The sequence below is a fragment of the Dasypus novemcinctus genome, chromosome 2, assembly GCF_030445035.2.
Source record: "Dasypus novemcinctus isolate mDasNov1 chromosome 2, mDasNov1.1.hap2, whole genome shotgun sequence".
Lineage (NCBI taxonomy): Eukaryota > Metazoa > Chordata > Mammalia > Cingulata > Dasypodidae > Dasypus > Dasypus novemcinctus.
This window is the reverse complement of record NC_080674.1, coordinates 139,609,781-139,637,004: the sequence shown is the minus strand read 5'-3', so window position 1 is coordinate 139,637,004 and position 27,224 is coordinate 139,609,781. Positions and strand designations below refer to the sequence as shown.

Genomic DNA, 27,224 nt, shown 5'->3' with positions numbered 1-27,224 from the left:
CCCAAATAAACTACATAATTCATGGAAGCACTGGTCTCAGGCTCTGCTTTTGGGAGAATGCAGGCTAAGACACTTGTGCAGGAAGTCTGGCTCAGTCCATAGTTAATATAGTGAAGATGTCTAGAACTCAGCCATAGAGATTAATCCCAAACCACTGCTAGGACTAGTCCAAGCTGACACAGAGGAAAGTCAGGGGATATGTGGTATGAGCTCACCAAATTCTGTAAATAAAGGTTGCAGACAGTAGCTATCATTCTATTTATTAAAACTTTTTCATTTCTTTAGGCACTTCAGTATCTTTCACAGAAAATGATTTTTAACCAGGTGAAGTGTATGCTTTAGGAGTACCACGGAACATAATCAGAAAAGAGAAGCAATTACACTGAATATAAAATATCTCCCGATAATGTCATATGTCTGAAGTGAGCATCTCTCAAAGACTCAACACAATTTAAGTTTCTTCTTGTAATTTTTTTCCATGATTAGATATCACCAAAGACACATACACAATGATATCATTTTTGGCCCTCAGAGGAGTGCTAGTGGCTAAGGCTGGTAAGGCCAAAGATTTACATGCACAAGTGGCAACCGTAGGCCATTGTTAAAAGTATTTCTGGGTCATAAAAGACACAAACCAGAGGCTAAGGAACTAGGCTTTCCTAAGTCTATTCTGAAGGACAAATAATTTAAGAAGAAACAAATACAACCACCAAACAAAACAATAAAAACTCATATCACTTTTGAGAGAAGAGACAAGTTTGCTTGTCTCAAGAATAATAGATTCAATGATGCATTTCTTGTGGGCCTGGACAGACCCAGTGCTTTGATCAGATGTAAACAAGTCTACCCAGCAGTCATACTGAATGGTCCAAGAGCTCGCAGATTGACGCACTTGCCTGCATGTTCTTTATCTGTGCAGTCCCTTCCATCTTAACTACCCTTTTGTTTCCCAGACCCTGTGCTCTCCTATTCTGGGGAAGCAACCACCCCAGTGAATGTCCTTTGGAACTGAGAAAATGTCATACTCCCTGTGAAATTATTTCCTTTGCTCTGAAGTGAACCATTTGAGGTGAAGGGGAAAGCCTCAACCTCTAGTTTTATCAGGGGCCTTTTAAGGCAGTCTGAAATTAAATTGCAAGTTTAGCAGATACCTCCTGTATTCTTTCAAATCCCATTGGTTCTAGGGAATAGTTAACTTCTTATAAAGTGCCGAGTCCATCATCGTAATAGCTGAGACTTATCTGAAGCTGTCCATCCACAGCCATGGTGCCTCTGGAGGGAAAGCCCTACTCCAGGAGCATATGCAGCCTCCGAGTCCGGTGCCCGAACATGAGCAAATCAGAAAGGGGCCAACAGAATGAACAGCAAACACCTCTGTTACAGAAGGACCTGGCGTCTGGACAGGCCGTTTCTGACAGGAAGCAGTCTTTCTTGTTTCCCACTTACTGGAGGCCGTGTTAGAAGGGTGTGCTTTTAAGGATTGTAGGACTTTCTTCATCATCTTTTAATACACTTGTGTGGCTTGGAGTTTGTCTATATTTTATTCTATAAAAGCAAGCAAAACAAATGTTAGCAACAAATCTTTTAAAAGCTGCCTACCAGTCAAAAAATAAAGAACTGAGAATACTGTCACCAAGGTAGGGGAAAAAAAATTACACAGTAGATTCTGAAAGGTGCTGTTGCCATGGAGATGCACATGGTGACATGTCCATCCCGGATCAGACCAGAGGACAGGCTATCAGTACTGTGCCACTTTTAACTCTCGTGGCCAAGCTAGTTCATGGTGCTTGTGAGAGAGTATGTGCAGGGACGTTACCGGCCGGGCACAGGCCTGGTATGACACACTGTTAGGAAGGTGGCCTCCTTACCCCTTGACCCTTAGCATCTGCTCAATGGTGTCGGGGAGTGGGATACCGAAGCTCTCTGGGAGGAACAAGGTGAGGATGGCTGTCAGGATGGTCAGGCTTCCCATGAGAATGTAGGGCAGGAAGCGGTCATAGGCACCTAGGCAAAGCAGACAGAGCCTCAGGCCCAGCGTTTCAGTCAGACTGGGTCTCCCTCCATCTCCTTACACTCCTAGGACTCTATAAAGGGGATCACCTGCCTTCTCAGCCTCAGCGTATGCCACAGTCTAAACTGTCAGATTGGAATCTGGCACCAAGACAGGTTTCACTACACAGAGGAGGCACACGCATGGCAGAGGCCCAGCAGAGCCTCGCCGGTGCAGTAGGGGGGTGCAGAGGGGGAGGGGCAGCCGAGCCAGGGTGACTACTATTCCTATTTTGCAGCGCTGGGTTTCCAAGGGACTGGAGGTGCTTGCCCACGTACAGGTATAACTTCCCCACCTCTCCAGATGTGCCATGACCCGTTTGATTTGCCTTCAGGCTACACAAGGTGTTTCTGCTTGCCAGACCTCTGAGCACTCTCAGGGCAGGTGCCAACTCTCCCCAGAGATGTGCTGGCTAGGGATGTCAGGGAGACAGGACCTGCTGTGAGGAAATAGTTGTGAGGAAGAGAAAACTGGTGCCCTGTTACAGAAAATGGCACAAGGTAGGTCTTCACACAGTATAAACCGACTACTCTAAAGTGTTCCAAGTTACATTGATTCTGTTCAGCAGACCTCTGGAATGAACATTTTCCCCCATCGTGTTGGTTTTAAACTCTGATACCAAGGACAAATTTCTCCCACCAAGTGCGCTGGTGCCCTCAAGCACCGTACAGTTTCTAAGGATAGGGAACTGTATCCTCTGATGGAAGGCTGGGTAGGTGGCTAAAACAGAAACAAACGCCTCCGTGTCCTCATGGATTTCTAGTCTATAGGTCATTGCCATGTACATACAAGAGCCACCCCCCACAGTGCATCTGGACCAGGACTCCTCTCTGGGCACAAAGCTGGAATTGGGTGGATCCCATTTGCTGCACGGGCTTGTTTTCCCCATCAACAAGCTACTTCGGGCTCCCATTAAAGCCAGCCGCTGCTTCCACCCATTGCCGCTGTGTGCCTTGGCCAGGGGCAGGCATCTTTGCCCGCAGGACTTACCAAGGTAAACAAAATAGGGAGACAGGATGCTGCCCAGGCGGGATGCCATGGAGCTGACTCCCACGCCCATGTTCCTGACGACTGTGGGGTACAGCTCGGCCGTGTACACATAGACCATGGAAAAGGCAGCAGTGACTCCAAACTTGCCCACCATCACCAGGACTGTAGCCAAATAGTGAAGGTCTGGGAGAGACAAAGGGAAGAAAGCACAGTAGGTACCAGCCCAAGGTGTAAGGCTAGTCAGACTTCTGTTTCTTTTAGCATGAAACAAACATATTCCTCCTTTCTTTAAGCGGGGGTGGGAGGGGGGGAATGATGGATATGTATGGTCTCTGTAACTTCCTGTTATAGGATAAGGGGCCGTACTGAGATGTCTTTCCAAGTTAATTACTCAAAGGAGACTGGGCACCTGCAGGTGCGTGAGAACATGCTCAGCCTAAGGACCATCAGGGTGAGCCCCTCAGGAGCCCAAATAAACCTGCTTTACGGTCCAGAAGTCACTGAAGACATATCTGTCAGGGAGTTAGCTACGACCCCTGAATCTCAGACTGCAGGCCCTGTGGAATTAACTAATGAAATGTACATGAAGGGGGGGGGGTGTTCAGTTCTTACTCATTTTATATTTTCATGAAATTCAGACCTCAAAAAATTTATAGGTCATCAGAAACTCAGGAATGATCCTCCAAGCCATGCTACTTGCTGTGCCAATGAGGGGATGGGCTGGAGGCTCAGCCTGAGCTCAGGTGGGAACTCTGTACACATCCTAGGCTCCACCTGGCAGCCACACTGGAAGCTGTTCCTGCACAGCACTGTTCCCAGCCAAAGGGGCCCCAAAATAATCACTGCAGGCCCCCAAATCCATGGGCAGGCTGAGAAATCTGGGTGCAATGATGGTCATGTGGAAGTCTATGGGATGTTCCACAAATTGTCAAAAAGGGCTGTCTCCCACCTCTCTGTGGGATACCCAAGACAATTTTACTATAAAACCCTGCTACTGGCCTCTTGCACCTTAACTGATGGCTTCTTTCCTTTTATTTACCTCTGGCTCCCTCTTTCTCCTTAAACGTGCCAGACTCATTCCCTCTCAGGGCCTTTTCCCTTACTGTTTCTTCTTCCTGAAATGCCCTTTTTGTGGAGCTTTTCACAGTTTCTTCATCAACTCATGTAAGTCTCTGCTCAACTGCCCTCCTCTGCAGAGACACTGTCTGTAACTTTTCTATGTAAGCCAGTTCCCACTGTCCTTTACGTTTAGTCATCAAACGGAACACAAAGAAGCATTTTATTTGTTGTTGTCTATCTGTCGTCTATTAACTAGAATGTAGGTTCCTTGAGTGCAGGGCTTTTGTCTGACTTGTTTACTCCTGTATCATGAGCACCAAGCCCAGTGCCTAGCCCAAAGGCACTCCAGAACTATTTGTTGAATAAATAAATGACTGGGACATTTAGGGGGGAAAGTAATGGGGGTGGTTTTCTTTCCACCCCTTACTCTGGAAAGGAAACCAAATATGAGCATGTTAACTTGGCTATAGAGTAAAATGAACCAACGCCCCCAAATGGCTTCTCCTCCCATCCCCCAAAGGCTAGGCGATAAAGAATATTCTGTCTCAAAAGGTACTTTCTCATAATTTTTAGGCCAAGAATGCATGTGTGCATGTGAGCTGTGATGAGCATGATTTTATTTTCTCTTGATTAATTGGGGAAGATGACCCAAGAGTGCAGCTGCACTTGGTCCCTACCTGGAGGCACCAGCTGCAGGAAGAGCAGAACGCTGCCACCCAGGAAGAGGGCGGTGGCCATGGAGTAGCGCCGGGGCAGATACTGCAGCAGCACCCAGGCCATAGTGTACGCTGGGACTTCAACCACCCCCGAAAGGAAGCAGTTCACGAAGATGTCCCCGTGCAAGTTAGGAGTATCAAGGGAAAGGCCGAAATAGCCCACGGATATGGTCATCCTGAAATATAGTGGAGAAGAAAGCTGGCGAAGCAGTATCCACGTTCCTCCCAAATATAATTATATTGGGAAATTCAAAACCAGTATTTGAGCAGAGAATAGAAGGGTAGCAGATTTGACCCTGCATCTTACTTCTTAGAACCAAAGATAACTTCCCCCAACCCAAATGGTACCACGGTAAACACTGCGCTGGGACACTTTCAGAGCATTCTTTAGCAGAAAGCTGAGTAGATTCAGATAGATTTAGTTTGTTGAGAAAAATAAAATTCTGACCATTTTTTAGCTTTAAAAATCCTTAGCTCGGGCACTTACAGAAAGAAACCTGCTTCTCTACTTTCTGGGCCTCTCCAAATCCAGCAACTACAGAAGGAGCTAGGGAACAAGTAAGGTGGCAGATATCAAGTAGAGTGTGACAAGAAGCAAGGGAGCAGATAAAGTAAGTGACAAAGCATTAGGTCAGACATGGGAAGAGACCCTGCAGACCACCAATGGCGACCAGCCGAGAAGGGACTGGTCAGCAGCAGCTGGTGCCACCATGGTGTGCAGAAGGAAGGGAGCACCCAATGCCAGGGCCACCTCCCCTCTCGCTGCATGCCCCCGCTGTCCCTGGCCTGGGTCCTGTCACCAGGAGGTTCTCTGTTGATGACCCATATTCTGTGGCAAGCCAGGTCTTTATGGGTTAAACTGTTTTGACTCATCTGCAGGTTGAAATCGCAGCCTGTGCAATCAGGGGGAAGACTTTTGTGCATAAGTCCCTGGGTGGGGACTTATAGTGCAGGGAGGGGAACCTGGGTGAGCCCCTTGCAGCTGGCACATCTGCGGTGCAGGTGGAAGGCTGGTCCTGTCTTGAGGCAGACTTGGGGTGGTGCACTGCCCTGAGGGATCCTGGGCCACTCCTTGGAAATGGGTGACTGGCAGTACTCCCAGCAAGCAAACTGCTGGCTGCCCCAAGGCTGGGTGAATCTAGTAATAAGGACTTGAGATGATCTGTCTATCTCACCCTCTTATCACCATTCACCAAGCAGCCTCATGTTGTCTCCTACAAGCCTCAGGCTGGCCACTGAACAAAAGCTATCCAGGCACCAGACACGCTCCTCTCCCTGGTGACTCACAAATCCCTCCTGACACACTGGTGAAATGCCTTGTTAGAAGAGGCCCGGGGGGGGGCGTCTGGGCCATTCCCCTGCCTCCAGAAGAGTCTCTGAACATCCCCCCGAGAGGAGGCTCAATCCCACTGCCACATTTCCAGAAAGTACTCAGCAGCCCTGTAACCTAGAAGATGTAGTGTCTTCACTCAGACTCTTCCTAAAAGCCTCTCACCTGTCCTCCTTGGCCATTGGCTGTGACTGGGTAGGAGGGGACAGGAACAACTATGCACAGACCCAAAGTGAGCTAGGATTCACTTCAGGACCTGGAGGGATCCCAAAAGAGCCTGTATTCCCCCCAAACCCTCCAGGCTCATTCTCCTTTTCTGAAACCCCATCAACTTAAGAATTGTGGCATGCCCATTTTGTCCATTGCCAAGCACAGCCCTCGCTTCCTGATTACGCAGGCCTTCAATTTTGGCCTGAAACACGCCTGTAAGCGGGAGGTCTGATGGCCACTTCCATGCCGTCTGGAAGCAGCAGGCGGGCCTCGCTTACGCACCACAGAATTATGGACATGATGGTGACCATGCGGATGTTCCGGGTACGGAGCAGGTCCAGAACGTTGTGGGATTGTTGTTTCTCGGAACTTAGGTCTTGTAGCTGCAGGAAGGACATGGAAAGGTATGGGGGGGAGAGAAGTCGGAGACTCAGAGCATCCAATAACACACCCGGAGCCCAGGCATCTTAGCTTTCTGAGTCTCATGTTGGGGAGGGTTTTATGTTTCTTCCTTGAAAAGAAAAACAGCAAGTATAGTGACTGTATTCGAGCCGCTGAAGGTTTCCCCAGGCCTTGTCAAAAACAAAGTAGACTGAACAGGAACGAGGAGGAAAAGGAGGAAAAGGAGGCGTCGGTCCCGGCGAAAGCAGCGCGGTGGAGGGCGCTGCCGGCTTCCTCCTGCGCCGCCTCCGCTCCGCCAGTGACCACATTCCGGGGAGGCCTCGGAGAATCCCTGCCCAAGCTGGCTCCCTGACCTCTGGGTCAGAGATAGAAACTGGCTGTGTATTTTATTGATCTGAGTTTAAAAAGAATTAATGTTTTTAGTTCTCATACCATGGAGTTACTGGTCTACTTCCAGGGAAATTTTTTCAAATAGGAAAACAGGAAAATTGACCTGAGCTTCACCCAGAGTAACTTCCTATGAAATTCGGCACAGCCAAGACCATTAATAAAGCACACGTCTAAACACACTGATGTTGCTTTCTTAAGCAAACCCAGCTTTGGAGCTTGTTTTTCCTGAGTTAGCAGTTCAACAAAAGGTCAGCTTTTGACTTAAAGGGTTCCCTGAAATAGCCTTATTTCCTCCAAGATGCCAGTTTCTTAGTGGGACTTATGGCTTTACCCAGATTGACCCCCTAACTTACAAGCCACCAAAGACCTTTCTAAGATACTCTTCCCTGCCTTCTGTGGATCAGGGCCCTGCCCAGAACACGCTAAGTGGGCGCTGTTGACGGCTGTGACGCCCGTGGTATTGTCTGCCACCTTCGCCTCGCTGCTGCCCACCATAGCTGCTCCCCCTCTTCCAAGCCCCACGCCTGCCTCTTGAGTCTGAGCACCCCTGAAGTACGTGCCACTATCACGTACTTCTCATACCATGGAGGTACTGGTGGCTGCTCCCGCAGCCACTGCCCAGGACCGATTCTGCTTCCTGGTCTTCCCAGTTAGGTCAGAGACTCATTTGGGAGCCATATCAATCAGTATTTACAGCTTCTAACCTCTTCCTGTCGTTATGAGGCTTAAGAAAACTGCCTGCCGCGTGCAGAAGGGGTAGAAGGCGACAAGGAAGAGGAGAGAGGCAAGAACCAGGAACCAGGCAGAGCCAAGAGATTACTCATGGCGGCTGAGAGCAGGGCTAGTGGGGCGGGGCAGGGAGAGGAGGGGTGAATATCACAAAGAATCTGGCTCCAAGATGCTGTGGAACAAACTGACCGTTGACAAGCAGAGACTGGATATTTCTAACTCCAAATTTATTTGTGCTTCATATTTTATGACCTGGATTTTTTTTTTTAAGATGACAAGCCACATCAGGCATAAGAAACAAGGACGTCCCAAAATGCTGGCTTCGCGAAGTTCCTGTTACTAATAAAGGCTGGTTATTATGAAAAGTAATAGCTAAATTACATAATTGCCCACAAAGGAAGTAAAGTATGAAAACCTAAAATCCATGGGAAAAGTGAAAAGAATTAGGCAGTTGGCACCTTCTCCTCAACTTTGAGTTATCACAGGGCCTGCCTGGAGGGTGGCTGGGGCTCGGCAGGGGAGGGCTGCCGTCCTCTGTGAGCCTCAGGGCAGGGCGGGGCTCTTCTCAAATCACAGCCAGTGAGGCCCTCCCACCAGCCCCCACCAAGTGCTTACCTCAGACGGGTCAAAGATGGTTGTGGGTGCAACGATCCCATTGATTTTGGCAGCCTTTTGGACGATAAGCTCTGCCTCTTGAAATCGTCCCTGAGAGACGAGCCATCGGGGGGACTCAGGGATGAACCTGGAAGCACAAGGGGCAATCTTAGTGAGTCCTCCTTGCCCGACAGCTGACCAGCGGACCAGGTATGGCTTAAGTGGAGGTGGAAAATGAGGTTTCAGAACCAGAGCTAGGTTTGTAGACTGCTTGGTGCTTAGAGGCCATAGGTGAAGAGCTGCTCCACAGCACACGATAACGACCTGAAGCGTGAGCTTCAGTGCAGGGTATTTGGTGGGGCCTGCACACCGCGGTGGAACCCCTATCCTGGCTAGCCACCACCATGTCCTATGAGCAGTGCTGCCACCTGCTGGGCACTAAGGAGACAGGCGCCCACCCAGGCCCCTGCCGGGCTGTACTCCGCCCCGCCCCGTCCCCAGCATCCACTGCAACTTCTGCACGAGCCTCTTGACTTCAAGTGTCTTCTCATCCCCCTACTCCTGATCCACCCAATATACTTGCCAGATTCCCTAAACTGCATGTTTATCGAGGCACCTGAGTGCACCGAGCCTGTTATTTCCTGTCTCGTGGTGACCACGTAGCCCCTTGCCCTTTTGTCATGACCAGAACCCATGATGTGCTCTGTCTCCTCTCCATTACGCCCTGAAATGCTCCCAGCTCCACGTAGCCCAGAGAGCTCATCTTCCCTGATTGCAAGGGGCAATCCTTGCCTCAGTCCCTCTGCTTGTGTTCCCTCTTTCGGTATGGAATGGTCTCCTCTCTCCCTGTCCCATGGCCTGTGGCATGAGGCCTCAGCAACTCGCAGCCAGAACCAGGGCTTAGGCTGCTTTGTCCTGGGGTCTGATCACTTCCTGGAGGGCGTGCTGGATCTTATCATCCCACAGCCACCTATCCTCCCTCTCCCTGTCCTCAGAGAAATCCAGCACAGGGCTGCGAACAGGTCTGTTGCTCTCTAAGGATTTTTTTTCTCTGGTTTAGTTTTTTTAAGTGTGGAGAAAACATTCGGAAACAACTTAGAAATAACTTATACTTCCTGTCCTCAGGCACCCAGATAGGGTTTGTGGGTTGCTGCTGCCCTCTAGTGAGCGCAGAGCACTCCCCCCGCGGGCACGCAGGGCAGGGTGACACTCACCACCACAGGGCCACGCACAGCACCCCGGGCACCGTCAGCGCCAGCAGCAGCATCCGCCAGTCTCTGATGAAGTAAGCAAACAGCGGCAGCAGCATGTAGCCAACTGCATAAAATATGCACACGCCTAACGTGGCAAATATAATACGAACTGACTTGCCAAGGATTTCTGTTCCTGTTCAAAACAAGGAAGAAGTCATGTTAGCGTTTCAATTTGGTTTATTTCCTTACTAATCATCCACAGTGTCATTTTCAACTTACAGGCAAGAAAGTTGCCAGAATTCTCTCTAAGTTCTGAGCTCCAGGGAGGGAAGGGATTCTGAACCCAGCCCAGACTGGGTGCAGGTGCGGGCAGGGGCTCTGCAACAGACCTTGGGTGATAATTTCACCACTTTCCTGAGCCCCGGGCTAAAGATGCCACATTAGGCCCCACATTTAATCTTTACTCGTGAGGAAGAATTCGATTAGGTGATGTTGCTACTAAGGCCACACATAGTGAAAAAAATATGCTATTAACTGTGAAGAGAAAAAAAATTACCTTTCAACAATACAACCTGAAGAACCCAAAGACCAATGCGGTAGAGTCAGGGTCCTCCAAACAGTGAGACTGGCAACTTTTCAGTGATAAGAGGCCAGCATGTCTGAACCAAAGCCCCGCTGTGTGCACTCTGAATTAAAACCCTGAAGGTGACTAGAGCCCATTCCTACCAATTGACTCTTGTCAATAAACTGGGACTGGCCACAGTGTTTTGCAGAGGAGGCAGTCTTCTTCTTTGGTGAGTTTGCCCATCACAACCTTATTGCTCAGGCCATGACTCCCTCTTTCTTGAGTGACCTTGGCCCTGGAGGGTGGCAGGCCCTTTTAGTTGATGAGTCCTTAGTGAGATGGCCATCAAGTACTAACCAGACCAAGGTGCCACACCTCAGAAGCCAGAGGGGAATTACGAAGCCAGAGTTTCTGCTACTGGACACCCAAGGCCAGTCACTTCTCTGACTCAGTTTCCCTGCCTATAATTGGGTCCACCAAGAAGCTCAAGTTGGTGTTACAAGGAATGACTTTCCCTTGAGGGACACCACAGCTGTCTCCAGAAAGGCAGGCAGTGGGATGGTGGCAAAACACAGGATCAAGTACTCAACTCCAACTTGATGGCCATACCCAGGACAAAAGCTGCCACATAGTTGGAAATCTGGCCCATGCCTACAAGGATAAACAGAACAGCAAACATTTCGAAGTTCACTGAGAAGATCTGCAGGAAGCTGAAGCCCGTCTGCATGCCCATGGTCACAAACAGCACGTTCTTCCGACCAAACCTGGAAGAGGAGAGTGACAGAGAACTAGCTGGGAAAGGCAGTAGGAGCAGGCTTTCTCTAGACCCCCCAGGGAGACGTGTGGCCAGTGTTGCCAGGATATCTGGTGCCAGGGACAGTCCCAGGCTCCCAGAATCTATGCCTTTACTCCCCCTCCCCACTAGTTACAACAAACATGCAATCTGGCATCAGGACTGCCCTGAAGGCCACATGTATGATAACTGCAATGGATTAAAACACATCAATTATGCTTAATGCCGTGCGTTCATAATGATATTTTTAAAACTTCAGTCAACTTAGGAGGATGAAGGGTAAACAATTCATTACCATGACAAGTGAAAAAGGGAAAGAAGCATTTGTTCTGACTTTCCTTGTAAACTATACAAACAATAACCAAAAGTAGATGAGGCAAAGCATCACTTTTGCAAAAGTATTGCAACTATCAAATGTAAAAGAAGGGGAGCAGATGTAGCTCAAGTGATTGAGCGCCTGCTTCCCATGTATGAGGTCCTGGGTTGGATCCCTGGTACCTCCTGAAAACAAAACAAAACAAACAAATGAAAAACCAACTTTCATTGGGGAGTGGGTGTAGCTCATTGGTTGAGCACCTGCTTCCCATGTACAAGATCCTGGGTTCAATCCCCGGTACCTCCTAAAAAAAAAAAAAAAGTAAAAAGAAGTGATAGAATTAGAATGTTACCATTTTATAACCCGCCCCCCCCCCAGGCCTAAGCTAACAGAGATTGGCCTAAGTACCAATGCCTGTTAACATAAAAAGAAACAACCAGCATTGCATGCCTGCTATAGTCCTCCAAGGAGACTGAACCTGAATATGATGGTACCTCTGGAACCAGCTGCCAATTTGCAAGAGTTACAGAGAGCAGAGGAATATGCTGAACTGCCCCATGAGTGTGCAATCAGCAAAATCCAGACTGGGAAACTCTATAGGTCAATCAGCCTGGAGTTCTTCAACAGCTAAACTGTTAAGGCAAAGAAAGGGATGGTGAGAGGATCCAGAGATTAAAATAGACTGAAAGACGTATCAAATTTTGTAAAGTGGGCAAGACAAAACTTATGTCTAAGGTACACATTTGGATGATAAAACTATTTTTAAAAACTCACAAGGAAGTGATTATTTTCAAAATCAGGACATTGGTTACTTATGGGGTAGAGAGGGGCACATGGACAGGGCTTCTGAGTAGCCAGTAAAGTTCTAGTTTTCGATTGGTGGGGATTAGAAGGTTATTTGCTTTGGAATATTTTTTCAGCCATACGTTTTCTGATTGTAGCAGTTTGATATTATTTATAAATTCCAAAAAAGATAAGGATTATGTTTGTAACACCCTTTGACTGTATTAAATTCAAAGGTTTTAAGTTTACTCAATTAAATCAATTTAGGGCCTTTGATTCAGCCAAGTCAATAGGGCATGACTCAGGGTTGTGACCCCGCCTGTGATGTTAGGCTAATGTGTCAACTCGGCCAGGCGATTGTGCCCCGTTGCTTCGTCAAGCAAGCACTGGGCTAATTGTAATACAAGGACATTTATGGGCTTTAGTCATCAGTGAGTTTACTGCAAGATGGCTGATTATATCTCCTATCAACCAGGGAGGCTGCTATCAGCAATGAGTGACACTTTATCCAACCAGTAGAATGCTTTAAAAGGGGAAGTGATTTCAGCATTCAGAGAGAATTTCCCAGCTTTTCTTTGGACATTCAATATCTCCCAGAAACTCATCAAGGACCTTCATTGGACTTTCATCGAAGCCCCTGGTTTGCAGCCTGCCTGTGGAACCTGGACTTGTGCGTCCCCACGGTCACGTGAAAGAATCTTATACATCTCATACTCTTTACAGGTATCTCCTATTGATTCTGCTTCCCAAAAGAACCCTGACGAATATACCGCCCCCTTAGTGGGCTAAGATAAATGGACCCTTACTCAGGAAGACACACGGAGGAGGAGAGAACTTGTTCATTTCAGTCCTGCCATGTGATAGAAAGGAGAAGGCTCAAATATCTGAAGCCCAGGGAAGAGAGATGAGCCTATGCCAGCCTACAGCTGAGATGGGAAGAAGCTGAGCCCATGGTGCCTTAAGAGAAAGAAGGCCCGAGAGACCAAACAGAGATTGCATACCATCTTACTTCAACATGTAGCAACAGACTTTGGTGAGAAAGTACTTCTTAACGGTACCTTGAGTTGGACTCTTTTGGACCTTGTAACTGTGAGCTTCTACCCCAAATAAATATCTTTTATAAAAGCCAACAGATTTCTGGTACCTTGCATCAGCACCCCTTTGGCTGACTAATACAGTGTTTTTCTGTATCTGTATTCATTTTACAATTTAAAAATTTTATTGTTTGTTGTTTTGTTTTAAAGACAGTGCCACAAACAGGGAGGAACAAGTCAACCAAGTGAGAAATAGTAGATTCAGCCTAAGTCTGGTCAGGGGTGGCTGAAACCCACCTTCATTCAATGAATGCCTATTGAGCATCTATTATGTACTAGGCACTGGGGATAGAGCTGAATAAAAACAGATGTGGAAGTGGATGTAGGTCAAGTGGCTGAGAACCTGCTTCACATGTACAAGGTCCTGGTTTTAATCCCCAGTACCTCCTAAAAAAAAAAAAATTAAAAAAGATGCTGCCTCTGCCCTCAGGGACTCATAGTCCAATTGTTGGGAGAGACTGTAATTGTATCGAACAACCATACTACTGAATACATAATCACACCCGGAGACGCGTGCGGTGAAGGAAAGGCACCAGGTTCCACAGGAGACACAAAGGAACCCACCTACCCTGGAGGGGGGTAGGTAAGGTTGGAGAAGTGGACGTTCAGGAAGGGTCTCCCTACTGATGGGATACTGAGATGAGGGCCAAAGGAAAAGTAAGTGTTGACAAGGGGGAGTAGGAAGCAGGACCCACGTTAATCATAGGCTAACATCTTTTATTTACCAGTTTCTGAGGAGTTGTGAAAGAAAGGCACAAGGAACCAAGCCACGTACTCCAGGGCCCCTGAGGTAGCCTGCATGGACAAGGGGGCTGTGGAGGGTGGGGTGGGGATGTTTCAGACTGGAAGAGCGTGTACAATCGTGGCTTGCAGACCTAACCCCCACCCTCCCCATCTATTACAGGGTCTGGCAGCCTTCACTATGGAGGGGCTGCTCCAAATGACCCCAAGAGCTCCTGAAACCAGTGAGCAGGCTCGCTGGCTACAGGCAGCCAGTGGAGTAGACACACACTGCCACAGTCAGAAGGACCCCGACAGGAAGGCGAGGCCAGGCCTCACAACCACATCTGGACAGGCTCAAACGACTGCGCCCAAGAAAGTGAGGGGGGGAGCAAGGATATGGTACCACTTGCCAGCTTTGGGTGAGTCTGAGGCCATGCTCTGTGCCAGGAACATACGAAGGACCTCAGAAGACTTCCTAGACGCAGAAGCCTGGGAAGATGAACGTGCAGACAGGGCTGGATGTGATGGTGTATCCATGTCTACAGCGGGGGCAGGGATAGGGGTGAGCGCTGGCCAGTGAATCGATGCTTGCAGGCACAGGATCTGGAAAGGGCTTGTGGAGTCATTTCCAAGCCCTGTCTGGGAGCCTGGGATCCCTCCACCAGCCTAGCTTCCCTTGGGAGCCAGCTCTGAGAAGCCATCTGGGAGTCAAAGTGCATGCTATTAATCCACTCCATCTGCTCTGCATACTTTGTATCAGGCATGAAGCAAAGGTCAATCCCAGCAGGGCTCTGTCTGGCCAAGTCTCCCAAGTGCATGAGTCCAGTACATGAAGGTGCAGATTTTACTTCCTCTTAGCTTTTGTCTGTAGTACCTCAGGAGTAGGGGGCAAAAATCCAGCCCAAACGACTATGCAGCCACATTTATGACTCTTTCACAAATAAGAGCAGTAGTTGTGGTCTTGATTTCCTAGTCTTGGCCTCTTTCTCAGGACTGGAAGGGATGGAATCATACACGACAGTGGTTTTCAAACTGAGCCCTCAAGTCTGGAGGTTCTTCGAGGGAAAGGGGAGGGTGAGCGGAACTCTGGGCCCTTTCCCATACCAACCAGAGGAGGGCCGCCTTTTATCTGTTGTGCATCCCAAGGTCACCATAAAAATCTGTGTGGAAGTCGCCAATCTGATCCAAGTTACAGTCTGCATTTTGTAGCGGGGAAATGACCCTTCCCCTTGACTTGGGAAAAGAGGGCCCAGAGGTGCCTGGGGAAGCTCTCCAAAGGTAACTTGACATCCTAGCTTGTCTAGGGCGATGGTTCTCAAATGGGGTGGGGGTGGCGGGGATTTTGCACCATTCCTCCCTCCCACTGCTCACCCCCTAGGCACTTTTTTTTTTTAGATTTATTTATTTATTTTTTATTTATCGCCTTCCTCCCCACCCCCACCCCCCCAGTTGTCTGCTCTCTGCGTCCATTCGCTGTGTGTTCCTCTCTGGGAATCTGTGTCTATTTTTGTTGCATCATCTCACTGTGTCAGCTCTCCATGTGGGCAGTGCCACTCCTGGGAAGGCTGCACTTTTTTCACACTGGGCGGCTCTCCTTACGGGGCACACTCCTTGCGAGTGGGGCTCCCCTACGCCGGGGACACCCCTGCATGGCACGGCACTCCTTGTGCGCATCAGCACTGTGCATGAGCCAGCTCCACATGGGTCAAGGAGGCCCGGGGTTTGAACCGCGGACCTCCCATGTGGTAGGCGAACGCCCTATCCATTAGGCCAAGTCTGCTTCCCCTGTAGGCACTTTTGATGTCACAACCGGAGAAGGGGGAGTGCTACTGACATTTAGTGGGTAGAGCTAGAGATGCTATGAAACATCCTCCAAGGCACAGAACAGCACATGCCACCCAACAAAGAATTATCCAGCTCAAAACCCTGGTCTAGGAGACTCTAACTCCCAGTCGTCATTCTTTAACAAGAGTACGATCAAGGTGGGGCCCTAACTACGAGGCAGGCAGGTATAACCTCTGCCCACACCTTCCCTTCCCAAGGGCTCCCTGGGGTGGTAGCAGAGAGAAAGGCCCAGGGAATCCTTCCATAGAACCAGTCCCTAGCAGTCTGGGGCTGGGGCCAGAAGGGCTTATGTTGAAAGTCTGTAAACAAAAGAGAAAATGCACATGTGCCCACTAAAACCTAGCAGGAAGTATCAGTCCACGTATTCTCAGGGTTGTGGCCTCTCAATTCATGCATGTAAACTCAATTATGTCAGATAAAAAGCTGTGATGACCCAGGATGATTTCAATTGCTCTTGAATTTCAGGCTTATTAATGAGTTGGAAAGACGGCTAACCCTTTGTCCTATAGAAAAAGATACTGTTGTTATCCTGGACAATAAGTTGAGGGCATGAATCTATTGCTCTTAGGTAATTTGTTTGGCTTAGGTTTTGGAACTGGCCTACTTCGATGTAATATGATCAGAAGCTGCCTGTCCCACGGAGCGCTGGGCCCCCTATGGGGGTGTGGGCAAACTCGAAGTGTGGAGGTGGGAGCTGAAGTCAGCGACTATAACACAGCAGCCATACATTTACCTATTTCATTTACTGGACTTGAATTATCTTGAAAGAAGCGGTTCTGCAGCCAAAAAACCAAAAGGTTTAAAAAGCACTGTATTAGCCCTTTTGAAACCTAAGGTAGTCCTCAACATACCCATGAATTTTGTTTCCACTCTTTCCTCGGGAGCACACCTTTTGGATCTTAAACACTTGTAATCATCGTGCTATAGGATAATCAAGTGCTTAGGTTATCCCACAAAGCTCGGCCCAACCCACAACACAGATGACCCAGGAAAATGCACTGAACTGCCAAATTTGGGGTGTCCCTTTCTTGTCTTTCACATTAAGGTAATTCCTTTGAGGCTCAGCTGCCACCCATGAAAGGGGACTCCTCACCATCCCTGCTGAGAAGGTCGCTAAGCTCAGTCCTGGGCCCTCTCTTCTCACGCTGTATATTCTCCCAGGCAATCTCATACACACTTAGGCCTTTGATGGGGGTTCTATGTGCTGACAACTTTCCAATGTATTTCTCCAGCCCAAACATCTTCTGGAGCACCATATCTATACATCCAATTACATACTTAATTTCTCCACTTAGGGGTCTCATGGTCTCCCCAAATTCAGTATGCTCAAATTGAAGTCAACAACTTTTCCCATAACCCTAGAATTACTAATAAGCCAGAAAGAAGGCTAATTCTTTGTCCTATATAAAAGTATACTATTGATATCCTAGACAATAAGTGGAGGCCATGAATCTATTACTCTTGGGTCATTTGTTTGGCTTAGGTTTTAGAACTGGTTTACTTAGATGTAATACTATCAGAAACTACCCAGGGCAGCTTCTGAGCTTCACGGAGCCCTGGCCCTCCTATGACCACCCACCCTGTTGTGCAGGCAGAAATATTCTTCCCTTCACTTTCCACATTCAATCCATCACCAAGCCCTGCTGATTTTACCACTTCTTTTCATCTCTACCATCATCACCCTAGACTCGGCCAGCATCATCTCTTGCATAAACCAGTGAAATAGTCTCTTAATTGGTTTCTCTGCAACCCCTCTTGCTTCCCTTCAATCCTTTCTCCACAAGGTTGTCAAATAATCTTTTAACAAATGCAAATCTGATTATATCATCTTCCTGCTTTAAAAAACTTTCAATAGTTCCCCCACTGCTCTATGACTAAAGCCAACACTTCTTGCCATGATCTACTAAGGCCTGCCTGCCCCTCTGCCTGCCTCTCTACCCCACACCCCACTGCAACCACGATGGACGTTCTTCCAGCTCTTAAAGTATGCTCCGCTCCCTCCCGAGTCTAGGCTTTCACACTTGATGTCCTCACTGCCCAGAATGTTCTCTCCTCCCAGCACCTCTTTAACTGGCTAATTTCTACTCATACACTCTTGGCACCTTGAACTTCCCCCTCTGTCTCACTTATCACAAGAAAGGATAAAAGTTACTTGTTTAATGAGTTGTTTAATACATTCTGCCTAGCTAGAAGGCAAGTTCTAGGAAATCAGGGACCTAAAACAACAGTCCAAATGAAATAGAGGAGAGGTTAAGATTACGGACTTTGGATCAAGACTTTCTGGGTCCAAATTCCAACTCTGTCTACCACACGTGTGTGTTGTGTGGCCTTGGCAAGTTATTTAAACTTTCTGTGTTTCATCATGCCCATGTGTAAAATGGGGAAAAAACAGTTCCTACTTCACAGGATGATGAAGATTCAACTATTATTTTGTACTTGCACAATGCTTACAACAGTGTCTGGTACGTATTAGGTGTCACATGTTTGTTAAATACATATAAATAATCAACTGACCCGTGTGTCTAGATTAAGGATCTGGGGATGCAAAGACTTTTCCTCCAAAGAAGCATGTGACTCAGGCTCAGCAAGAATCATCAACCAATGCTCATGGCTCACTACTTAATTCACTGATGACTGTAGGAATATTTTCCTTTCTTAAAACCACTAGAAGACACTCTGGAAAAGACAAATCTAGAGAAATGCATATATTTACATTTCTCATGAGGAAAGACCTCTTGGGTAAAGATAATAATCCACATATATACATATTTTGAAACAGCACCCAAAGTTTGTGCTCCAAGATCAAATAAGAAAATAAATAAATAAAAGAAAGAAAAAGAAAAGAAAACACAGCGAATGGACACAGAGAGCAGACACGGGGGGGGGGGGGGGAAGGGGAGAAATAAAAAAAATTTTAAAAAAAGATCAAATAAGTAGCTCTTTTCTTAGGGTGGGATGGCATTCCCACCCCATACTTCTCTATTAAAGACCCCAGGCAGAAGCCCCAGCAGCTGTGAAGATCCTGAGACTCCTCTCCACTGTGACCCACTGGTTCTGTGGATGTCCTCATACATGCCAGGGAGGACTAGAACCTTCCTGAAAGCTGCTGCTCTTGCCTCAGGCTTTGCTGACTGATCCTGAAGCTTCTGGGTAAGAAGATGCAACAAAACAGGCCCCTCTTAGAACTTCGTGAAAGTCATGGACTTTTCTTCAGAAAAATGATCACACACATAATTACTAAAATTTTCCATATAATTTCAAGGGTTTATAGACTCCATAAAGCAGGAGTGGATTTTGAATTAAAAGCTTTTCACAATCACAGGCTTATGAGAAATGGGTCCAAACAGCACGGTCCCTCCTTGTTAAATATGTGCCATAACCACTTAGTAAGGGGAGTCTCGTACTCTGTGGATACAAGAGTTCTGCCCATTACTCTGCGCTGACGAGTGAGATCTCCTCTTACTAGGCAGACAGAATGCTGGTCTTCTTGGGAAGACAGAGGCAGGCATCTATGGTACCACCTAAAGGTCTACAAGATAGTGTACATGCATGTTTTCTGGTATCAGCCTCTCCCACACCTGGTGACAGGAGAGTCACGTTCATCCAGGGAAGGTCAGCCAGGCTAGTGCAGAAGTAAATCATGGTGTACTTCCTGGTCAGCTGAATCATGGGTACAATTGGCTTGAATTGCTCAGCAACAACTAGGGAATGGGATGGAGTCTATGTATAGACACGGCTTCCCCTTCTTTTAAAATGCAAGGTCCTGGGTTGAGAGACGCTACCAAATGAAGCTAAGGACCAGGTACATGCTCCTTGCTCAGTGCTGGGGTCCCCTGTAGCTGCAGGTAACAGACACCTTACCTGTCTGAGAGCTGCCCTGAAATGAAGGAGCCCACCAGCACACCCCCGAAAAACAAGGAGACGGTGAGCGGGGCCTTCCAGTCGTCCTCACACACCAGGTTCCACTGTAAGAGGAGCAAAGGGATGTATCACTCACTTTTTTTAAAAACTGTTTTAAATTCTAAGCCTTCTTGGGAAATGAAATCCAAGCTTACTGCATCCCTGTGTGCTCAGGTTACATGACAAAAATGGCTCACCTGAGCAGCAGGGCAGAGAACAGGTTCTCTCTCACACAGAGAGCAGGCTCCCTCCCCATCCTGTTTTTCTTGCCTGCAGCCCCACTGTCTTGCTTCCAATCAGAGGAGAGGAGAGACAGGCCGGAGGCAAGCAGTCATGCCCGGATGCACCCAGATGCGAGGCCTGTCATGCCAGGGGCTGGGCGAGGCAGGCGCCCTTCTTCAGTGGGGTTCAGGCACCAGCGTGAGCAGCCGAGGACCGACTCTGGAGCAGGGCTCAGAGGCTCTAAGGGCCAAGGATCCAGCAAGGGATTGAGGCCAGAAGGGCCAGGGTGCACCACGGGGATCTGTTCCTTCAGCTCTGCTCAGCCCTGACCCTGGCCAATGACCCCTACGTCCTTCTGGTGACGTCTTGAGCTGGAATCCCTGACTCTGTACACCAACCATAGGGCCCAATGTGGCCAAGAGCTCAGAGGCGGGAGTCAGGAAACTGGGTTCTAACTTCCACTCTACTGTTAACCGGCTGTGCAACCTCACACAAGATTTTTTCTCCTCAGGGTGCCTTCCATTTCCTCATTTGTAAAACAGGATTGGAGTAGGAAACAGGCTGCACTACTTGAGTTTCCCAGCACCAGTAGGTGGTTCCATCTTCAGTTACCATGAACAGGAAAAGGGGGTTGTGGGCAAGCATGGGGGTAAATGGGGAAGGAGCTAGACATTCGGACATTGGGCTGCCCCAGCCTATGAAGCCAAAAGAAGGAAGAAAAACCAAAACAGGAACATGATGGTTCCCAGAAAAATGTTTCCCAGAACAGAGAGATGGCACTCAGTAGTAACCAAGAAGCTCTGCAGACTTCTCCTGTGGACAGTCATCCCCCAGGGGCTTCGGATCCCTGCCTGCCCCGTGGACCCCGCTGGCTTCCCAGTAATGAACAAAGGCAGGGGGAGTTTGCGCCTCCTGGAACAAAGCATCTCTTCTTAGTCACTGACAGAGGGAAAACAGGTCTGTATCTCTGCTCTGCTGTGGCCCTGTGTGCATACAGCCTCTGGGCATCTCCTGGGGGTCAGATGGCAGCGCTCAGGCCAGGCATGAAGAACTCCACAGCTGGTGATAAGGATCCCTCAGGCTCCGCTGGCTCTCCCCTCTGGATAAGCCTGCACAGGGAAGGGCCGAGTGTAGGGTAGTGAGCCCCATCCCAAGGAGGAACTTGGGGTGCCCAAACCCCAAATCTGGAGGAAGCCCTGACTCGCAGGAGTCAAGAATGTCAGAATACCAAAGCCTGAAAGCTCAGGCTACAGTAACCCAGACCTTAAGCTGGATTCCCAGGCCCCACCTCTGCAGGCTCAGTGACACCAGCACCCAGATACCATCTCTCAGGGGAGGGAGGGGGTGAGTGCTCCTGGAGCAGCGCCCATCCAGACATGGCTGCTAAACTAGGAACAGGAGTGGCAGGGGAGACAAAGTACGGGAATCCCTTGATGGGATCTCTTTTCCCTCACTCCGTCCCAGGGTGCGGTTCACCAGTGTTGGGCATAATCCACCACTGTGGATTATGATGGGATTAATCTGGCTGCTAGCATGCATTACTTTCTTTCACACAAAGACAGAAAATAGTATAGAGAGTCAATGGTTTTTCTCAGCAGGTCTATCGCAAGAGCTGGAGACGGACAGAGCTGGGCAAGACCCAAAATCCAAAAGGGCTTCTGCAGTGAGTTCTGGGGTTGAGGCCCTCCCCCTCAGGCTCAGGTCCCCCACTATCAGGCATCTATAGGAATCCTGGGCTGGTAAGGTCAGCTGCTACCTGGAAAAGGTCAGACTACGCTCTGTGGGGGATAGGGTGACTGCAACGCTCATCGTGGGAGAGGTCCCCAGAGCTACTTTTGGGCTCCCTCAGCCCCACCCCCTCCACTTGGCCAGCCTGTCCTACTCCGGGCAGATATGGTTAATCAAGGAGTAACTGAGTCCTCTCTCCACCACTAACAACCCTTGACAATGCTCCGGCCTGGCTCAGCCTTCCTAAAGCAAACACGCATCAGAGCTTCCTCCCCACCGGCCAGAGGGGCCTGTGGTGGGGTCAGGAAAGGTGACAGGCCTCCCAAATGACCACGAGCAGACACAAAACGTGTCCCAGCCCCCCCTACCACCCACTTACCTGTCAACTACCAGATGGATGCAGTGGGCTCCAAGACTTGCCCGAATCCTCCTAAGGAGAACTAGGAGGAAAAGCCCACAGAATCCAAGCTAAATACCCTCTGCTTAATGTGTTTGCAAAAGTATCTAGTATTACTATATTTACTTCCTGGCTCCCCAGTTGTGACAAAAACAGCTAAACTCTAGCTCACCGATGCCTCTATTTGGTAGGACTAATGGGTTGTACTGACTGATAACGACAGCTATTGATGTTAGAACTGAACGTGTGGGTCTAAGGTTCAGGTCACCAGTCTAGCGTTGTTACCCCTCAGCGGGCCGAGCTGTGTAGGCAGTCCCAACCCGAAAAATCTGGAAGCAACTCTGGCAGTGGGCCTGGGCTGCCAGAGAGGAAATAAATGTCCCTCTCTAGTGGTGATGGTTTCACAAGGATCTACATATGTCAAAGCTTTTCAAGGTGTACATTTTAAATGTGTATTTTTTATATCAATTATACCTCAATAAATTGTTAATGTTTTAAAAAGAAAGAGAAAAATATATCTCATATCCAGCATGTAATTGGTGCTGCTTCTCAGTTATAGTAAACAGAGCTATAACCTAGTTCCCTGGAACTAAATGTACTTAGCAGTGAGTCAGCCAGAAAGAAATAAAGGTAGGCTCCATGCCCATTAGGTGAGGCTCTTCGCTGACGCCATCAAGGGTCAAACACGCTGGTTAGTACCACATGGAACTGAAAGACATGTGTTCCTACACACATTTTCCCTGCTTCAATTAATGGATCTTTGCCAGAAGGCTGTCAGGGCTAAGAGAAGAGGGATTTGCTACCAGATTCCCTACAATGCCTGGCGGTACCCTGAACAAGCATCAAGCTGTTACACAGGTGATGGCACTCAGTAGTAACCAAGTGAATGGAAGAATGAAAAGGCTGTCAATCTTTAATACAGTATCCTTGGTTCTAGGGTTTGGCCGCCTAAAGTTCAGATGAACCCTGAACTTCATTCTCTAGAACAAAATATCTCCTTTGCTCCTTCACCTCCACTACTGGGTGTCAACTGTCTGACCCTTGGCCCAGAATGTTGGCTCCAGGCTGGTTGGAGAGGGGCTCAATCTTACTGCTCATGGCAAGATGGGTCTGCAGTAATTGTACATGCACAGGGGCTCAAGGGCCCAGCAAATGGCTACTCTGGCTTGCCATGCAGCTGCAAAGGCAGGGGTGAAGTTCTGCGCTTCAGCTGAATGAGAGAAAAAGCTAGCAAAGGCAGAGCAGTGAGGTACCAGCTCCAGGTGCGTCTGGTCTGTTCACCCCAGAGTCAGCCCTGGCCCTGCCTCCCCGTTGCTGTTGCTTTTCCTTCAGGCAGGCTTGCAGAAACAGTGAGGGCTCTCCCACCTTCCAAGATTGTTTATGCACAACACAAGGCTGACATAAAAGCTACTCTAGAGAAAGAGGCTTTCCACAACAATGGGGAGTGAGTTGGAGTCCTGCTGAGGACTGGGGCAAGGGGCTTCCTTGAAGCAGAGACAGGAAGGAAGCAAGAGAATGCAAAGGCCTGCTAGTTGAAGGAGCCCGAAGTCATAGGTGCCAGAAGTCATAGATGCCAGAAGAGTTAAAAGTTTCTAAAGGAACCTTTCTGGCTGCAGGCTGGGCTGGGCTGGGCTGGGCTGGGCTGGGTTGTGGGGAAATTGAAATATAGGTGGCCCAACAACCTGAGAAATCACCCAGGCAGTCCATCAGGGATTGGAGAAGCACTGCAGAGTCTGGTAACTGATTCCCTAGTACCCAGGGATGACAGAGGGGCCAGAGGAGGAGGCCAAGCCAGCTTAGAAGCAAATAGACCATTAAACTATTCTTGAAACATGAGAGCACCAAATCACTTTCACCTCACAAATATTGACCCTTCTTTCTGTCAATCCCAGACCCCTGTTCCAGATACAAATAGGGCCAAACTCTAGTCACTGGGATGGAGGATTACATTTCCTTTCACATATTCCAGTCAATCCTTTTTGCCACCCCCCAAGTTTACCTTCTATGGGCTACCAGAAGCCTAATTTGCAGGAACTCCTGTCTCATCTAGTCTAGCTTCCCCTCTGTTGCCTCTTCCCACAACCCCAAGAACAGCCTCTGCTTCCACAGCTCTTGCTGGCTTCTAGGAAAGTAGCAAACAGACTCCCCAGGGAAGTTAGGACCCAGGGTTAGTCTCAACTGAAACTTCTGATTCTTTGTAGACTCTTGGGCCACAAAGCACAGTGTGCTACCTCTATTCACTGCTCGGCCCCCTAAACCTAACTGATGAGCTCCCCTTCTTTTGTCAAGTAATGATGGCTCAGGACACTAGAATGATGTCATTAGCTGAGAAATCCCAGTGGGGCTTGGGTCACACTCCTAATATATTAATATATATTGGGGGCGGGGGCAGGGAGGGAGAGAAAGCACAAGTAAGCATAGGTACCAGACCTCAAACCTAAATGCACAGCTACAGCACACATGCCACATATACACACAATACTTGCTCAGTGAGTCACTAGGGGCAGCTCTAATAGATGGCCAACAGCTTGAAGGGTGGTGGCCCTCAGGGCCAGTCAGCCCCTTTGAGGTTCTAGGAGGGAACCTCAGTCCATGCAGACCTCCAGCATGGTTTGATTCTGTGAAGCTGGAGAGGCACCCCTCCTGTGTATTCCCACTGACCCCAAGGTTTTTTCTATCTTGGCACATACCACAGAGTCTGTCACTGTTTAATAGTTCATCTTCCCTCAGTGGGTGCACTGAGGGCAGAATGTGCCAGGCACCAAACAAGCAGGGGCCCGACACCCAGTGAGTCTAGGTGCCCTGCTATCTATCAAGGAAGGTTCTTTTCACTGAGACTCGAGAGTCAGAGTGCCTTTGAGTAAGATGCAAAGCACATCCACATGCATCCATGAACATCATGTCATTCACCCAGCACTAAGGACTGCAGGTTTGCCAGAGGACAAAGCCACCCAAAAAAGAAAATCCAAGGGATTGGGGAATGAAAAAGGTCTTCCTCCCCTGCTCCCCTACCTCTCCCCTCCCCCAATGAACTGAGATTATATGCGTCAACTAAATTTGGTGAATGACTTTGCTGAGAATATACTAGAAAACATTCCAGGTCAACAAAAAGATCTGAAGAGATCTTTAGATGCATAGCTGCTTTGACCATGGTAATTCCTTGGTCATTGATAATGACCAAAGTAAGCAGTTCCTTAAAGGACACTGCTAGACTGTCATGTTTGTGATGTAGGTGGGGGAAAGAGTTACTGGAGAAAGGAGGGAAGAGATCGTTTTATACACATGCTTCCCTAACTTTAAAAGCCCAGGAAAGAAGGGCAATTATTTTCTCTCTAGACAGTTGACAAGAGGCTGAAGGAAAAACGGGGACAGCTTGACTCAAGTCCTGGCTCTCCTCTTCACCACCTCCACCCCCATCTAGAGGAACCACTTCCATCTAGAGGAAGTCCCTGATCACTCCGGGCGTTAGAGAGCCCGTCGATCATCTTCCGGGGGCTGCCAGGGCCTTCTTGGTTCCCTCTGCAAGGGGGGCATCGGGATGGGTGACCAGTCTGACATCCACAGTGTGAGAAGCAGGCTCCAGGTGGAAGTCACCCCGCAAAGTGTGCCTGAGCCACCTGGCTGGAGGATGCCCAACACCAGGCTTAATGCGTTGGGGCGGGGGTGTGTGTGACAGCGTCCCGCGCGCACCTCGGGCAGGGCCGCGGTTGTAGCACCGCAACGGACCCCTCCGCTCCCGGTGCCCAGCCTTGGCCGGCGTCTGGCACCCACCTCGGTCACGATGGTGGACTGGTAAACGTCCTGGCTGAACTCCCAGCCGTCCAGGCAGCTCTCCTGCTCCAGCTGCGCCAGATCCACGTCGCGCCCGGGCTCCAACCCGAGCGCCGAGAAGTTGGCGAGCTCCGCGAGCCGGTAGCGGCGGCAGCTGTGGGGCACCTCGCGGCCGTCCTGCAGCCGCAGCGGGATACTGTGGTTGCGCCAGGCGCTGCTCAGGTTCGCCGCGTCGGGCACCCGGCAGCGGTGCTCGGGGGTCCCCGCCAGGAACATGGACGACAGGCCGTTGAAGCCATTGGGGATGATGCTGGCGCTGAGCAGGAAGAAGATGATGCGCTGGAAGGGCCCCCACTCGCCCAGGAAGGCGATCACCTCGTCGTAGTCCCGCATGCCGCCCTCAGCGGCCCGCGCCGGGGGGACCTGCCTCGGTGCACTCGCGGCGCGCGGGGGCGGGGCGCAGCGGCACGGGCGTGTGCGTGTGCGCGTGCGCGCGGGGCGCCCACCGCTCAATCCACCCAGGGACTGCCCCGGCGCGGTCCAGGCCGAGAAGGCTCGCGCCCTCCCAGCGGCCGCCGACCCCGCGCACTGGCCTTACATAGGGCGGGAGGCCCGGGCGGGGTCTGCTGGGCCTCAAGGCCCGCCCCGAGGGCTGGCCGTGCGGCGCGCGGGGCGGTGCTGGGGCCGGGCATGATGGCGGGTGGGCGGGCCCTCGCCGCCGCCTGCACCTGAGCCTGGGGCTGGGCCGCGGCTCCAGGCCAAGCCCCGGGTTTGTAGACCACGTAGTCCCGGCTCGGTTTTAGGAAAGCAGCCGGTCCGTGGCTTCGCGTCCGAGGCGGAGCCCCCTGCTCCAACGCTGGACTAGCGGTGGGGGCGGGTGGGCTCGCGGCAGCCAGGTCCAAGTATTAAAAGTCGGTCCGAGCCACTCTTCTCCCTTGGCTAACAAGGGGCATGTGACTGCCCAGGGTTTCTTTGCTACTTCGCTACCCTTGACACAATTTATCCCCATAAGAGTGACAGGGATTATTTTGAAAAGGGTACATTTAACTAGAGATACTTGGAGCAGTGACTTTGAGTTCTAATCTAAATGCCCTTTATATATTCTGGTATGTAATAGTCCATTTTGTTGCCCTTGTTCAAGCAAATGTAAAAATTTAACTTCAAGATTATTGACGATCCCAGCCTAGGATTAAAGGGTTAAATATTTACCTCTGATTAGTTATTTCTGTACAGAGGTGACTCAAGAATTGACTGGCAGAAAAATAGCAAGTAGCTGATTCTAAGGCAGCCCTGTCCAATAGAATAATGAGTGATATTTGTAATTTAAAATTTTCTAGTAGCCATGTTAATAGTTGCCAGATTAAGCAAATAAAAATATAGTACACCCAGTTCAGATAAACAACCAATAAATTTTTAGGATAGTT

General features: G+C 49.3%; 1 protein-coding gene across 3 annotated transcripts; it reads right to left on the bottom strand.

The window, feature by feature from the left end:
* Nucleotides 1-243: 243 nt before the first annotated feature.
* On the bottom strand, nucleotides 244-26,454 carry LOC101444379 (organic cation/carnitine transporter 2). 3 transcript variants are annotated; one of them, XR_011646533.1, is made up of 11 exons: nucleotides 25,801-26,394; nucleotides 19,644-19,747; nucleotides 10,838-10,992; nucleotides 9,685-9,856; nucleotides 8,492-8,618; nucleotides 6,638-6,738; nucleotides 4,777-4,991; nucleotides 3,041-3,223; nucleotides 2,346-2,489; nucleotides 1,869-2,004; nucleotides 244-1,545 (listed from the first exon to the last, which is right to left on the bottom strand). XR_011646533.1 is itself a non-coding variant. In XM_058278352.2 (10 exons), the coding sequence occupies exons 1-10, from the start codon at nucleotides 26,191-26,193 to the stop codon at nucleotides 1,458-1,460; spliced, it is 1,674 nt and encodes a 557-aa protein (XP_058134335.1). In that variant the 5' UTR covers nucleotides 26,194-26,394; the 3' UTR covers nucleotides 244-1,457. The 3 variants fall into 3 exon arrangements, 2 of the variants coding, with proteins under 2 accessions (XP_058134335.1, XP_058134369.1); XM_058278352.2 differs by lacking the exon at nucleotides 2,346-2,489; XM_058278386.2 differs by lacking the exons at nucleotides 2,346-2,489; nucleotides 10,838-10,992 and having other exon boundaries at nucleotides 9,685-9,747; nucleotides 25,801-26,454.
* Nucleotides 26,455-27,224: the final 770 nt, after the last annotated feature.

Bases quoted from the DNA above. Each gene is read 5' to 3' on its own strand.
- LOC101444379 (XM_058278352.2), bottom strand. From the start codon at position 26,193: ATGCGGGACTACGACGAGGTGATCGCCTTCCTGGGCGAGTGGGGGCCC. The intron at 9,857-10,837 runs GTATGGCCATCA...TGTTTTGAACAG, and splicing joins TGTGGCAGCTTTTGTCCTGG to GAACAGAAATCCTTGGCAAG. The intron at 6,739-8,491 runs GTAAGCACTTGG...TCCTTCCTGCAG, and splicing joins CCATCTTTGACCCGTCTGAG to CTACAAGACCTAAGTTCCGA.